The following is a 14318-nucleotide window of genomic DNA, read 5'->3' as shown; positions in this document are numbered from 1 at the left end:
CCGGGGGTCAAAAACTTGGACTTTTTACCTCTTATCCTATTTGAACATCACGCTCATTTATTACTTTAAAGAATGAAATTCTACAAGGAAGATACTATTTCAAAAGTAGGCTAATCTCATGGAAAAATATTTATGATTTTATAGTTAAGTGGAGGGAAATCTGTAACCCAAATTAGACAAATGAATAAAATTTTTTAGTTTACAACTAAATATACATTCTTAGAAAAATATTGAATGGGCACTTTTAAAAAATACTAATAAAATACTAATGCAGATTCTTTTTAAAAGGCTGCTTTCATCTCTTTCCCTTAGTAACTACGGGTTACTGAGTTGTCCCAGGGTAGGCGAGGCCCTGTTCCTACTCCAAGTCTTGAAACAACGTCCTGGTTCACACTAAGAACCAAGGAGTGGCCACATAGATGGAAGAGATCTCCATGAGAATGGTGACTAGTCACCATTCCTTCATTCATTCATTATTTGTTGGGTATGTGCCAGGCCCAGGCCCTGAGCTTCTGGGGGAATTTCTTGCCACCCCCCTAACTAATAAGTAGAAAAGTCCACATAGACAATTTAGAACTCTAGCATCTTCCACAGGCACTAATTTAACTCAGGGATGTTTTCTTTGTAGCAGTTTTACAATTTTGAAGAAGATTGTTCGTGACATAACATGGCAACTGGGAAAATTTGTAGCTTTCCTTTCATCTTAGAAAGCAAAATCTGAATAACATGCACCCCAGGAGAAAATCTCTTTCTGGGCGTGTGTATATGTGTGCTTGTTTTACAGAAGCCACTGGATGCCTTCATCCCCCTTGAAGTTAGACTTGGTGAGGTGAAAACTTCTCAAAAAGCCTCAGTAAAAGAGTACATATCACAAAAGAAGCCACTTCTTAGACTTAAGGATTTTGAATCCAGTCCTGAGTTCTAGCCCCATTTCTTATGGGAGACCAGCAGAGAACTCTAAGTTCCCTAGGCCTTGGATCTCTCTGACATAAAAGCAAGAGGCAAGCCAGATGTCCTGTGCATACCTGTAATCCCAGCACTCAAGAGGCTGAGGTAGGAGGATCACAAGTTTGAAGCCAACCTGACCTACCTAGCGAGACCCTGTCTCAACAAACCAAAAATAAGTAAAGTAAATAAAAAAGCAAGACACGGGCTGGGGATTTAGCTCAGCGGCAAAAGCGCCTGCCTGGCAGGTGCAAGGTAGTGAGTTCGGTTCCTGGTACGGGAGAAAAACCAAAAACAAACAAACAAAACAAAACAAAAAACAAAAAACAAACAAACAAAAAAATGTGTTTTTTAAAAAAAAAGAGCAAGACACCAAACCCCAGAGGTTGATCTCCCATGTCAGGACTTAAATCTGGAAATATGCACTGCCAAGACAAAATCAACCCTCCTACTCTTTTTCAAGACTGAACATCTCTGAAGTAGCCCAGATCCTAAGGCATACTAGGAGAGGTGAGTGATTTCCAACCTATTGGGAAGACTCTTATAGACTGCATGTATAAGGCAGTGTAAGTTATTGCTAACTTTCTGCCAGTATGGTTCTTATTGGGAAAGAAAGATTTAATAGGGTCAAGTACTGTGGTTCTCAGCCCTGGATGCACTTTAGAAGCACCTAAAGAAATTTATTTCTAGGATATCAATGTTGGGCTGAGCTGTAGCTCAGTGGTAGATTGCTTGCCTAGCATACGTGAGGCCCTGGGCTCAATCTTTAGTACTGTAGCAACAGCAAGCAAAAATAAATGTCCAGGCCTTGATCTTGGCATTGGTATTTTAAAAGTTGAACAACTGATATAGCGTAAAGGAACTACTCTCAGTCTGAGGTTGATAAACCTGAATTCTGAGTTATCTTTGCCTCTCACTTGCTGTATGGTCTGTCAGTCTCCTTGAGCCTCTGTTATCTCCTTGAGATTATTTGTCCTTCCCAAAGTGAGAAGAGAAAAAGATACTTTTCAAAACAAGATTTGCTACATAGAAATGAAAGGGTAGGGAAAAAGGCATAGAGCCAGAAATGACAGATCTGTTGGGAAGCTACTTGAGGGAAATGTCCACCCGAGAACCATGTAGCATGGTCTGCCTCACTGGAGAGAAAGATTGTCCAGCTGACAGCTGTGTTACTGTCACCTCCAAATGCCCTGAGAACCTTGGTCAGAGAAATGATGCACCCCTTTTATGCACAGAGTAGCTGGCAGAGCTTTATAAATTAATTGTATAACTCTAATCCTCTTTAAATGCCCCAGGGGTATATCTCGTAACCCCATCTGGGATTTGCCATCTGTAAATCTAGAACACTGAACGCTCTGTTTGCTTCAAGAGGATGTTTTACTTGGCAAGAGACCCAGGGAATGCCTCATCCACAAAGTGGCAATTAGATCAGCAGTCATACTGCTCAGAAAATATCTAGTCCTGCTGAGATACAGGCGGGGGGTAGGGATGAGGGCTCTCCCAGGGCAGACTCTCCCTTTCCTCCCAAGATCCCAGCATGCTGCCTGCCCTTTCCTCAGGCACCAAGACCTCAAACTGCCCCCACTAGGCTATGGATTCCATCTTGCCCTCCTTGTGATTGGTCTTCCCTACCTGCACGCCTACTGGGAAACTAACCCAACTGGTGTAGCAGGTGATAAAAGTAACAGCTTACATTCTAGAGGACAGTACAGGAAGCCCTGATAGCCAAAACAGCTCTAATTCAGCAAGCCACGTGGAGTAGAGGAAGTCATTTCCTTCCTTATCTCTGAGATCCTAAGAGAACAAAGAACCTCATTTGCAGCTTAAAATTATTCAGAAATTAAGGCTTCCAGACTTAAATAAAAATATAGCACAGGTAGATTTGACTCTCAGGTAAATAATCAATCATTTTTGAAATATGTCTCAAATATTGCGTGGGATATGGTTAGACTACAAAAGTATTGACTGTTACCAAATTTAACTGGGTGTCATATTTATTTGGCAAGGCTAGCTTGAATAAAACTGCAAGGGGAAAATAAATTAAAGTTCCAAACTCATTGTTTAAAGAATAATACTTTGAGTAAATTTAACTAACTGGCTCTCTCTAAGGGCTTGGGCAAGCGCACAGCCACTCTGCCATGAGCTGGGATTAGGGATTAGCAGTATGTTTCCCAGTGCTCCTGAAATGCTATCTAGATTTCTCTTGTTTTCTCACAGATTTAGCTTCAGTTTATTGTAATGTTCTACAACCACTCAATTGTGTACAGCCTGCATAAATCCTCCTCTGTACTGTACCTCGTCTCTAGATTACCTGTGGAATACAGAGTAAACGCTATGCAGTGGTTGCTACACTATATTGTTTAGGGAATAATGACAAGGGGAAAAGTCTATACATGTTCAATACAGGCATCATTTTCTAAAAAATATTTCAGAGGGGTTGAGGCCCTAACTCAGTGGTAGAGCATGGAGGAGAATACGTGCTTAGCATGCACGAAGTTCTGGTTCAACCTCCCGCACCGCCCCCAGTTTGTGATCTGCGATGTAAACCTGCAGATGCACAGGGCTGACTCTCTAGCCTCAGCTTATCTACATTATGGATTTAGACCTTTTCTCTGGGTATGTGTTTTTCATTGTTTTTCATCTTTCTGTGGCACTTTCTTTTATCTTAATTGTGTTATTATTCATAACATGCAATATTTTACCTTAGTATAATTGAACCCATCTTTGTCACTGATACCTTCTTCTCCAGTGGAGTTTATTAGTAGTCTTTGTTTCTTTCTAAAGTCTTTGTTTCTATGGGAATGTTTACAATGTTTAGCTATATAACTCAAGTGAAATTCATCATGGCCTGTGAGGATACAATGGTTAATCTTGACTGTCAACTTGACTGGCCTGAGAGATCAGTAAAGCACACTTCCAGGAAAGTCTGGGTCTGGGTCAGTCATGGGGATGTGATCTTGGGGAGATATCTGGTGCCCTGGCTCCTTCCTCTCTGGCTCTTCCCCTGCTTTCTGCTTCCTGCATGTCATGAGGTGGGCAGCTTTTCTCTGCCACACCCTTCCACCATGATGTTTCTGCCTTTGATCCAGCCAGGCACAGAATGCAACTTCTTAAACTGTGAACTAAAATAAACTTTCCCTCCTTTAAAATCTGTGTGTAAAATATTTGTTCAGGCAATGAAAACCTGGCCATAAGGAAAATCAACAAGTATATTTTTAAAAGTAAAATATTTTCGCTATACCTCTTCAAAACTTAAAAAAATCTAATTTGGGTCCAGCATTTTTAGCTTACAGCTTTAAAGAAGTCATTTAGTTTGTTAAGGTTCAGTGACCTCAAACCCTGACTTGAAATTATACTACAAAGCCACCATGATAAAAACAGCATGGTACTGGAAAAAAGAATCAGACCCAAGGATCAATGGAAAAGATTAAAAGATACAGAAACAACTCCAAACACCTTATCTTTGACAAATGGGCCAACCACCTTCACTGGACAAAAGATAGCCTCTTTAAAGATATGGGAAAAATTGGTTTTCCATAGGCTGCAGATTAAACCTAGACCCATATCTTTCAGCATGCATTGAACTAAAATTGAAATAGACCAAAGATCTAAATATTAAAACAGAAGCACTAAATCTTCTGGAAGATAGAAAAGATAGAATGCTTGATGGCATAGGTGCAAGGCAAACACTTTATGAACAAAACTCCACTTACACAGGAAGAATTTTGAAGAAATACCAACTGGGATCTCATTTTATTGAAAAGCTTTTGCACAACAAAAGAAACCACCAACAAAGTGAAGACACAACACAACAGGGTGAGAAAAAGTTTTGCTAGCTATTCCTCAGATAAAGAACTAATATCTAGAATTTACATAAAGCATTCAAAAAATCAGACCTCCAGATGAAGTACAAACAGCAAATAAATATATGAAAAACTGTTAACATCAGTGGTCAATCAAAAAATGCAAATGAAAACAACACTGAGATTCCATCTTGCTCCAGAAAGAATGGAGAATTATCAAGAAATCAACCAATGAAAAATGCTGGCAGGGCTATGGAGAAAAAGGAACGCTTCTCCACTGAGCAAGGTACTAGCAAAAAACAAAAACAAAAAAACAAACCTGTGGGTCAGTGGAAAAGATTAGAAGATGCAGAAACATCTACATGGGAGTGGGAGTGTAGACTGGTGCAACCACTGTGGAAATCAGTATGGAGATTCAGGTTCCATTGACCCAGCTATTCTCCTTCTTGGCATCTTCCCAAAAGAATAAAAAGCATCATACCACAGAGATATATGTACACTCATGTTTATGGCAGCACAATTTATAATATCTAAATCTTGGAAACAATCCAAGTGCCCATCACTGGATGGCAAAGATGTGGTTTTCTTATATAACTGAGTACTACTCAACCATAAAAGGATAAACTTGAGACCTTTCTAGGTAAATGGATGCACCTTGGGACCATATTCTTAAGTGAAATAAATCAGATACACATGTTTAACTATTGCATTATTTCTCTGGCGTGAGAAACCAAAAGTGTAAATAAGGACCAAAATGTATAATAGATATTGTGAAATAGGTAGAAAATGTTTGGATGGGAGGGGGAATGAGGAGAGGGGAGGGGGAAAGGAAGGAAGGGAAAAGAAAAAAAAAAAGATAATACAAGAAAAAATGGAAACAAAGCTTTTGTAAATAATGAGAGGAGTTGAAGAGAAGGGAGGAGACTGAGGAAAAAAGAGGAATCAAGTTATATGATGTACAGGTACAAATTCTCTATCATTGGGGCTGGGGATTTAGCTCAGTGGCACAGCGCCTGCCTGGCAAGCACACGGTCATGAGTTCGATTCCTGGTACCAGAAAAAAAAAAAATTTCCCTATGATGAATGTGATCATTATGTATATCTGAAATGTACCAATAAAATTAATTTCAAAAAAGAGGCAGTGATCTCTACTAGATTAAGAGTGGGGACTTTGTTTTATTTTAATTTGATTTCCTCACTATCCAGCAAAGTACCATGCATGTAGGATAAATGTTATAAATGTTATAGTGTTTAAATTTAAATTATATTTTTGTATATTTGTATCAAACTGTTATACTCATATTTATTTAGTAGTGATTCTTTTAATTCAAATAAAACAGGAAACAAAAAACAAATCTTTTTTTTTTGAGACAATGTCTCATCATGTGTCCAGGATGACCTTGACCTCATTAGGTAGCCCAGTTTGGCCTTGAACTCCCAGTGAGCCTCCTGCCTCCGCCTCCCATGTGCTGGTATTACAGACATGGGCCGCCACACCCAGCAGAATAAAACCCATTTTGATTCTGACAAAGCCAGTGCAATAGACCTGTGCTCTTCACTGTGTTCCTGAAACGATGTCTTTTAAGAATGTTGGAACACAAGCAACATTATTTTGCTAAGCCTATTGGTATGTTTTCAGTGAGCTTCTGTGTAGACATCTGACTTTAAAATCAAGACTCTTGTCAAGAATATGCTGTGGTTAAGACACACATACACACAAACACACACACACACACACACACACACAGCACACATGCAAGTCTGCTAGAGCTAGAGATAAGAGACCTAGATGTGGGTCCCCAACCTGCCCCTTGATCTGAAAAAAGCCATTCAATACTTGTGGGCCTCAGTTTCTTCTGGGAAAATAAAAAAAAAAAACAAGTATATAAGAATGAATAGCTTTAAAGTCTGTAGGATTAATCTTGTTCAAACATTGATATGTCCTAATTCAAGAAGAACCAAGGTCTGGACATGGTAGCACACCCTTGTAATCCCAGCTACTCAGGAGGCCAAGGCTGGAGGATTGCAAGTTCAAGGCCAGCTTGACTTAGCAAGACCACGTTTTAAAATATGAAATAAAAGAGTTGGAGATGCAGGTCAGTGATAGAGTATCCCCAGGTTCAATCTCTAGTTCCACATACACAAAAAAGGAAGAATGAAAAGAAAAGTCAATGTATAAACTTTGTAGTTAAGAAAGAGATAATTTTTTACTTGCAAATCACTTTTGCTAAATCACTATTTTAAAAATTCCCCCAGGGGCTGGGGATTTAGCTCAGCGGCAAAGCGTCTGCCTGGCAAGCGCAAGGTCGTGAGTTCGGTTCCCGGTACCGGAGAAAAACCAAAAAAAAATAAAAAAATAAAAAAATAAAAATAAAAAAAATAAAAATTCCCCCAAAGATAGGAAAAATATTTTAAGACATTGGAATGGGCAATAATTCTTTGGGGATAAGACCTCAAAAACATGGGAAACAAACAGCAAAATTAGACAAATGTAATCACAAATGTAATCAAGATAAATGTAATCACAAATCAAGACAAATGTAATCACAAATGTAATCAAGATAAAAAACTTCTGTTCAATTAAAAAAAAACATAATGAAGAGACAACCTACAGAATGGGAGAAATATTTGCAAACTTTACATCTGGCAAGAGATTAAAATATCTAGAACATGTAAGGAATTCAACAAGCTCAATAGCAAACACACACACACAGAACCTGATTTTTAAAATGAGCAATAAACCTAAATACAGTAGATATTTTTCAAAGGAAGACATTGAAATGGCCAATAAGTGTATGAAAAAATCCTCAACCACTAATCATCACAGAAATGCAAACCAAAACCACAAAAAGATATCACCTCATTCCAGTAAGAATGGCTATTCTTAAAAAGACAGAAGATAACAAGTCTCAGTGAAGATGTGCAGAAAAGGGAACCCCAACCGTCATGGAAAACAGTGTAGAAGTTCCTCAAAAAATTAAAAGTAGCCAGGCTTGGCAGCAATGCCTGTAATTCCTGCACTTGGGAGGCTAAGGCAGGTGGATTGCTATGAGTTCAAGGCAAGACTGAGCTACATAATGAGGTTAAGGTCAGCCTGGACACATGATGAGACCCTGTCTCAAAAAGACAAAAATAAATAAATATATAAAAAATAACAGTAGAACTACCATATGATCCAACAACCCCATATATATCCAAAAGGAATGAAGCCCATATGTTAAATAGATATCGGCACTTGCATGTTCATGGCAACATTACCTACACTAGCCAAGAAATAGAAGCAACCTAAGGATCCACCAACTGATGGGTAGATACAGACAGTGTGGTACATATATACACATGGCAGAATACCATTCAGCCATAACAAAGAATTACATTTCATCATTTGCAATAACATATATGGAGCTGGGAATCATTATGCCAAGTGAAATAAGCCAGGAAGGGTACCATGTGATCCATGGTACCCTTATGTGGTATATAAAAATATGTGGACCCATATGTGGAATATAAAAATATTGGTCTTGTGGAAGTTGAGAGTATAAGGAAGTTAGCAGTGACTGAGTAGAATAGAAAGAGGGAGAGCTTGACCTGTAGGTGCCGAGTTACAGTTAGATAGGACTAAGGCAAGCTGGCATGCGATTGCATGGTAGGATGACTGTAGAAATTGATAATCCACTGTGCAGTAAAAAAAGCTAGGAAAAAAGTTTCAGTGTTTTTCACCCTAAGAAATGATAAATGCTTGAGGAGATATGTTTAACCTGATTTAAACATTATACAATGTGCACATATATGGAAAAAATCATGTAGTACCCCATTAATATGTAAATGTTTATGTATCAGTTGAAATTAAGTTAAAATTTTTTAAAAGTATATGTCCTTATGAAGGAAAATTTTCCCCAGGATTTCCTGCAATAGTGGAAACCTATTGAAGTTAAAATATGATTTCAGGTACAAATCTCCAATTTTTTTATGAATAGTGTATCACAAATACCCTGGCTAAAAAAGCCCTTTTCCCTATATTATGACTTTCATAGACAAGATTCTGTGTACCTGTGTGTGTGTATGTGAGCATGTGACGTGTCCGTTTTGGAAAAAGTTTGGACGGCTAAATCTCCCTTCAGATATGCAGCCAAACAACAGCAGATTCCATGCGAATCATTCGCTTGGAAAGAAAATGAAGCGTGACTTCGTCTGACACATGGCTTCATCTCCAGCGCACTCTTGGTCCAGAGTTCTGAAATCAAGGCTGGACGAAGAAGACTGCTGCATGCGATCATGCAGTCACCCTTTCCCCTCCTTCAGCCACCGCCAGAGACTGCTGCTCAGTGGTACCGTTCAAAGCACTTCAGTACATACTAACTCAAGCTATTTTCCCCCAAAGTGTGTGCCACTGAAAAATTTGCTTCTGATCTCCCCAAGACTATGTGTGCTCCAGATGTCTTTGAACTCTCACCGTAGGATGTGGTGCAAATGATCCCAGATTGCCTTGGTTGTCCTAACAGTTTCCCTGCTGAAGGCCTTCCGCTCTGCAAAAGCTGACCTCCACCCTCTACCTCCCAACGCGGACAATCCAATTTGCTCCCTGTCACTCTAGGCTGCCGATTTGGATCCGAGCGATGAAGGCACAGTTACAGATGGCAGCCTTCTTTAACTGAGAGATTCCCGTGTTGGTGTGTTTTTAGGATGACATTTCTCCTGGTATTTAGCAACGTTTCTAGCATGTGCATTAAAATGGGATGCAGTTCTCCCAGGTGCATTTACGTGAACAGCCATTTTTCAGTGAATTTTCCCAACACCTGGAACAGCTTATGGTGAACTTTTGCTGTCCGCTTGCAGATTCGGAAGATGGTCTTGCGCAGAAGCAGCGGACACCTCGCCGACGATGTCAGCAACCCAAAATGTTGAGTAGCCCTGAGGACACCATGTACTATAACCAGTTAAACGTGAGTTCAAAGTGGCCATAAAGCTGTTTCGCTGGCTTTGTTTCCAGTTAATAATTCTGTTATTAATACCTGTTCCAGCCCTGCCAGCCCCACCCCCACTCTCTTACGCTCTCTCGTGAACATGTGCTTAGGCTCTTTATCTGTTGCTTTCATGTCAGGATGTCTGCCTTCACGGTGAATAATTGATGTGGTTTATCAAAGACGAGCAAGATGCATGCTTCATCAGGCTCAGTTGAGCCCTTTGATCAAAAAAATTATGCTGTGACTTCTGATATTATCAGCATCTGCTTGCATTCAACACAAAATCACTTTGAATTAAAAATTAACGACTTGCTGCTTTGCTTTGACTGTGTGTTCTTGGGCCTCTCCACAGGGAACTCTAGAATATCAAGGGAGCAAGAGGAAGCCAAGAAAACTTGGGTAAATATCTGTCTTCTTAGTTCTAAGCAACTGTAAACAGAAGGGGTCCTTTGTGATATTACAGAAAATGCAAAACTTTCCAGAGAGGCTTCTAAAAATATTCAACCCGGATATCGCCACCGTTATTGACACTGGAAACTACTTTTCACAATAGCAAGGATACAAAACTTTAGTCTATTCTGTCCGGAAAGGCTGAAATTGTCACCTTAAGGCAAATGTTATTTGTCATAATTGTGCTAGGGAATTTTACTTTCTTCATAATAGAAGACTTGCAGAAGGTTTTGTAAGAATCTTCCAGAAAAAAAAAGAATCTTCTGCAAATAAGAGCATTCCATAAAAGACAAGCAGGCCATTTCCTCCACACTATCCTACCCTGGGCCTTAAAACATGCACAAAAGAAAACTTCCCCAGTGGTGAAAGAGGAGAGTAATGATTTTGTGGCTCCTTTGATGGGCAGCATCTCCGTTGAGAATAGCAATGAAGTGATACTTGGTACTAGTTTGAGAATTGGGGGAGGACAGGAAAGAAACTCTCTCATCTAGAGGAAGCCAGATGGAGACAGATAATTTAATCACAAAAGTCAAGTTGCAATATGACCATAACTTCCAGACAGTACAAAAATGAACCCATTATCACTGTGTGACCCAGAGGTGAAAGGCTACGTGGGTGAGACCCCACTATCTCTACGGGGGGAAACCCTAAGCCCCTCAGACTGTACTTCCCTCCAGTCTTGGGAGCCAACCCTCTTCCGGCGACTCACACAACCCTAGCTGTCTCTGTGCTGTAGCATTTGTTTCCTTTTCTGTTGAAAATTCTCTTCTTTTTTTCATTACAGCCAAATCAAAGTTCTGGATGGCGAAGATGAATATTACAAATCCCTCTCCCCTGTGGCCTGTGTCCCTGAGGAAGGCAATGCAACCCACCCTTTCTTTTTTAACTCATCCTCAAAAGGAGATTCTCTTGCTCAACACTGAGTTATGCTTCCTGATCCCAAGTCTGTCCAAGGCGAGAACACTTGCAGTAACTGACAGCCGGTCTCTGGAGAAGGCGCTATTATGCAGCCAGTGTCTTTGGCCTCGTGGCCTGTGTCTGAGCCTTACTAAACGACTTGCACACTGCTAAATACCGCTCCTATTTCTACCAGTCTCCCACATCTGTTGTGTAGTGTGAGCTGGGCAGTCTCTCCTTTTCTCATCTCGTGGGTCCCTGCTGCAGGATGCTGAGATGCGTCTGCCCCAATAATGACAGTCATTCAGGCCCCAGATATCTAAGAAGGTAGCAAACAATCTCATCTTAGCCAATCACGAGCATGGATAAGTTTTCTTTTGTTTCCCACTGAGTTACCTTTCAATGCATGCAGAATCTCCCCAGCAGAAATCCAGGGGTCCTTTTCCTGCTCTCCTCTCCAATCTCTCCTGTGACTGGGCTTGCATGTCCCGCCTCCTTCTTGGCCTGAGTGGGCACCGTCACTGAGCATACCCGCTGCGTGGGGAGTGAGAAGTCGGGAGTGAGAAGGAAAATTGCACCTCTGTGAGTCCAGCCACATTATGCTGTTATTCCATGCACTGGTAGCTGTTTCCTCTAGACTGTGAGTGGCTGCCAGGGACGGCTTTGCTCCGGTCTGTCTTTGTGTGCACAGAACCTAGCACAGGCCTGGCAGAGCAGGCATCCGGTAGAGGTGGGATGAGTAGAGAGACTTCATCTAGTTACAGACACCTCTGACAGGACAGTGACTTCCAGTTACACGTTATAGATGAATAATTTTTTCTTATACCATCGAACCTGACTTTTCACTCAAGGTTGAGCTGATCCTATTGTAATGATACATGTACTACTCAATATCACTCAGTACAACAAGCTTTTCTGAGCACCTACTCTATGTAAAACAGTATTTAAGATTACTGTGTGGGGACTGGGGATTTAGCTTAGCAGCAAAGCGCCTGCCTGGCAAGTGCAAGGTCATGAGTTCGATCCCTGGTACTGCAAGAAAAACAGAAAAAAAAAAACAAAAAAAAACCAAAAACAACACAAAAAGATTACTGTGTGATAAAATTTTTAAAATCTTGTAAGACCCTTTTTTCAGAATAGATGTTAATTTTTTTAATACTCTACAATGCTTAACAGATAGTATGCATGGGAATACTTGTATTTTAAGAAAAATACCTTCAAGCATGTAAAAAAAATATCATTTACAGGGTTTTGAAAGAGAGGGCATTAATAAGCATTTTATAGACAGAATGGTAATGTAAGAGAAAGATCTCAGAGGTTATAATTTTAACAGAAAAAATAACTGTAGCCTATTTTTAAATAAGTTACAGGAATCTTAATTAAAGATGCATCTTAGTTTTTTCCAGATATTCACTCAGAAGTAATGTTTATAAAGTGTGCAAGTAGAACAAAAGAAACAAACAAAAAACTTTACGTTACTGTTCAAGAAATAATACCTGGGGCTGTCTATGTATCTCAGTGGTAGAATGCTTGCCTAGCATATGCTAGGCCCTGGATTTCACCTCCAGAACTACAACAGAGAGAGACACAGAGAGCGAGGGAGAGAGGGGGAGAGGAAAAGGGAGGGGTATGTAGTAGCCTAAAATATACAGATTTTAAATTAATGATATGAATGTATGAGTGCTTACAGAAATTCCACTTTTACCCTTAATTAGTCTACTTTTAATATTAGCTGCTTTACAAACTATTGAATAGGAATGGTCGTAACTTTCTGCTTGTCCATGTACAATGTAATTGTAAACCTGCCTTGTTTCTGATTAAAATATATCTATAAACAAAGTTGAAATGGAAATACGAGATATTATAAAATCACACTTCAGAAGCTCTATAAGGATTAGTCAGTGAAAGGGCTCTAACTCCCTACTTTTAAAACAGTGGTAACTATCAGCTGCAGCATAGACAAGACATATTCTTCAGCTATTCATAATACCACAAACTCAAAAGGCAATTCTTAGCTGGGCATATGGTGCATACCTGCAATTCCAGCTACTAGGGAGGCTGAGGCAGGAGGGTCACAATTTCAGGAGCAGCTTGGACAACTTAGTGAGACCCTGCCTCAATTTTTTTTTACATTTTTTTTTAAAAAGGACTAAAGGTATAGTTCAGTGATAGAGCATTTGCCTACTTTGTGTGAGGTCCTGGGTTCCATCCCTAGTACCATACACAAAAAGAAAAAATTCTTAAATTGAGTACATGAGAATGATACAACTTGGGCTCTCATGTTTTACTAGATTTATCAAAATAGGGGCTGGGGATTTAGCTCAGTGGCACAGCACTTGCCTGGCAAGTGCAAGGTTGTGAGTTCAATTTCCGGTACCAGAAAAAAAAAAAAGAAAAAAAACAAAAAAATTTTTAAAAACACAAAATAATATGCACATGACAAAAAACCAAACAAAAGTCCAGAAGTCCACAAGGCTGACAGTGGACAACAGTCCTCTCCTCTATGTGTCCACACCATAAGTAACCATTTAAGAAAATTATTTTTTAATCCTAATTCTTCTGATGGTTTCCATCACATCTCTGGATGCGTGAGCCACTTGATGGTATTCTGGTCAATGTGAAAGACACGTACCATGGGAAACAGCAGGCGACATCACAGAACCTGGGGTCCAGGGAGCTCCGTTTGTGTGAGTGCCCTCTGTGATGTTCACGTAGCCAAATCAACTAAGTATGCATTTCACAGAACATACCCCATCTTTGAGTGACATATGATAAAATTTGCTTGTACCTTCTCACTTCAATGTATTCGATACTGATTATTTTCTGCCTTATGAAAAATACAGAAATATCTCAGCCCCTCTCTCCTCCTTCTTCCTGCCCCTAGTACTTATGAATTTTGTTTAAGCTGTTCTTGAATACCTTTTTAAAATTTAAACTTTTATAACTAAAAATGTCACTGTTTTGTGCTGCTGACTTTCAACAGTATCTCTGTGAGGCTGTCTCATGTGAAGAAAACCAGCAGGCTGCAAAGTAATGTCAGGACAAATAGATGATTCTGGAACTAGGATTTTTTTGGGAAACTTCACTGAGCACTCTTAGTGTTCATATTCTGAGCTGCTACATCTTCCATCAAGATGGGAAGATGTGGTTCCACCTGCTTTTTCTAAGTTTATTTTTATAATATAGTACCTATACAGAAAAGGGCATAAGTGAGAAGATTCAGTTTAATAAATTATCGCGATGTGAGCATCTGTATAAC

General features: G+C 39.7%; 1 protein-coding gene across 1 annotated transcript in view; it reads left to right on the top strand.

Moving 5' to 3' along the window:
- Window positions 1–12092, top strand: part of Myo3b (myosin IIIB) — a 417836-nt gene extending 405744 nt beyond the window's left edge. Inside the window, exons 33-35 of the mRNA XM_013518810.1 lie at window positions 9585–9691; window positions 10065–10111; window positions 10947–12092. Coding sequence (XP_013374264.1) covers window positions 9585–9691; window positions 10065–10111; window positions 10947–11085 — 293 coding nt within the window. The 3' untranslated portion in view covers window positions 11086–12092. The remainder of the gene's footprint in view (window positions 1–9584; window positions 9692–10064; window positions 10112–10946) is intronic.
- The last annotated feature ends 2226 nt before the right edge of the window (window positions 12093–14318 follow it).

The sequence above is a fragment of the Chinchilla lanigera genome, unplaced genomic scaffold (assembly GCF_000276665.1).
Source record: "Chinchilla lanigera isolate Chin_1 unplaced genomic scaffold, ChiLan1.0 scaffold00048, whole genome shotgun sequence".
In the NCBI taxonomy this organism is placed as follows: domain Eukaryota; kingdom Metazoa; phylum Chordata; class Mammalia; order Rodentia; family Chinchillidae; genus Chinchilla; species Chinchilla lanigera.
Note: the sequence above shows the minus strand (reverse complement) of the source record. Positions and strands in the feature narration are given on the sequence as shown.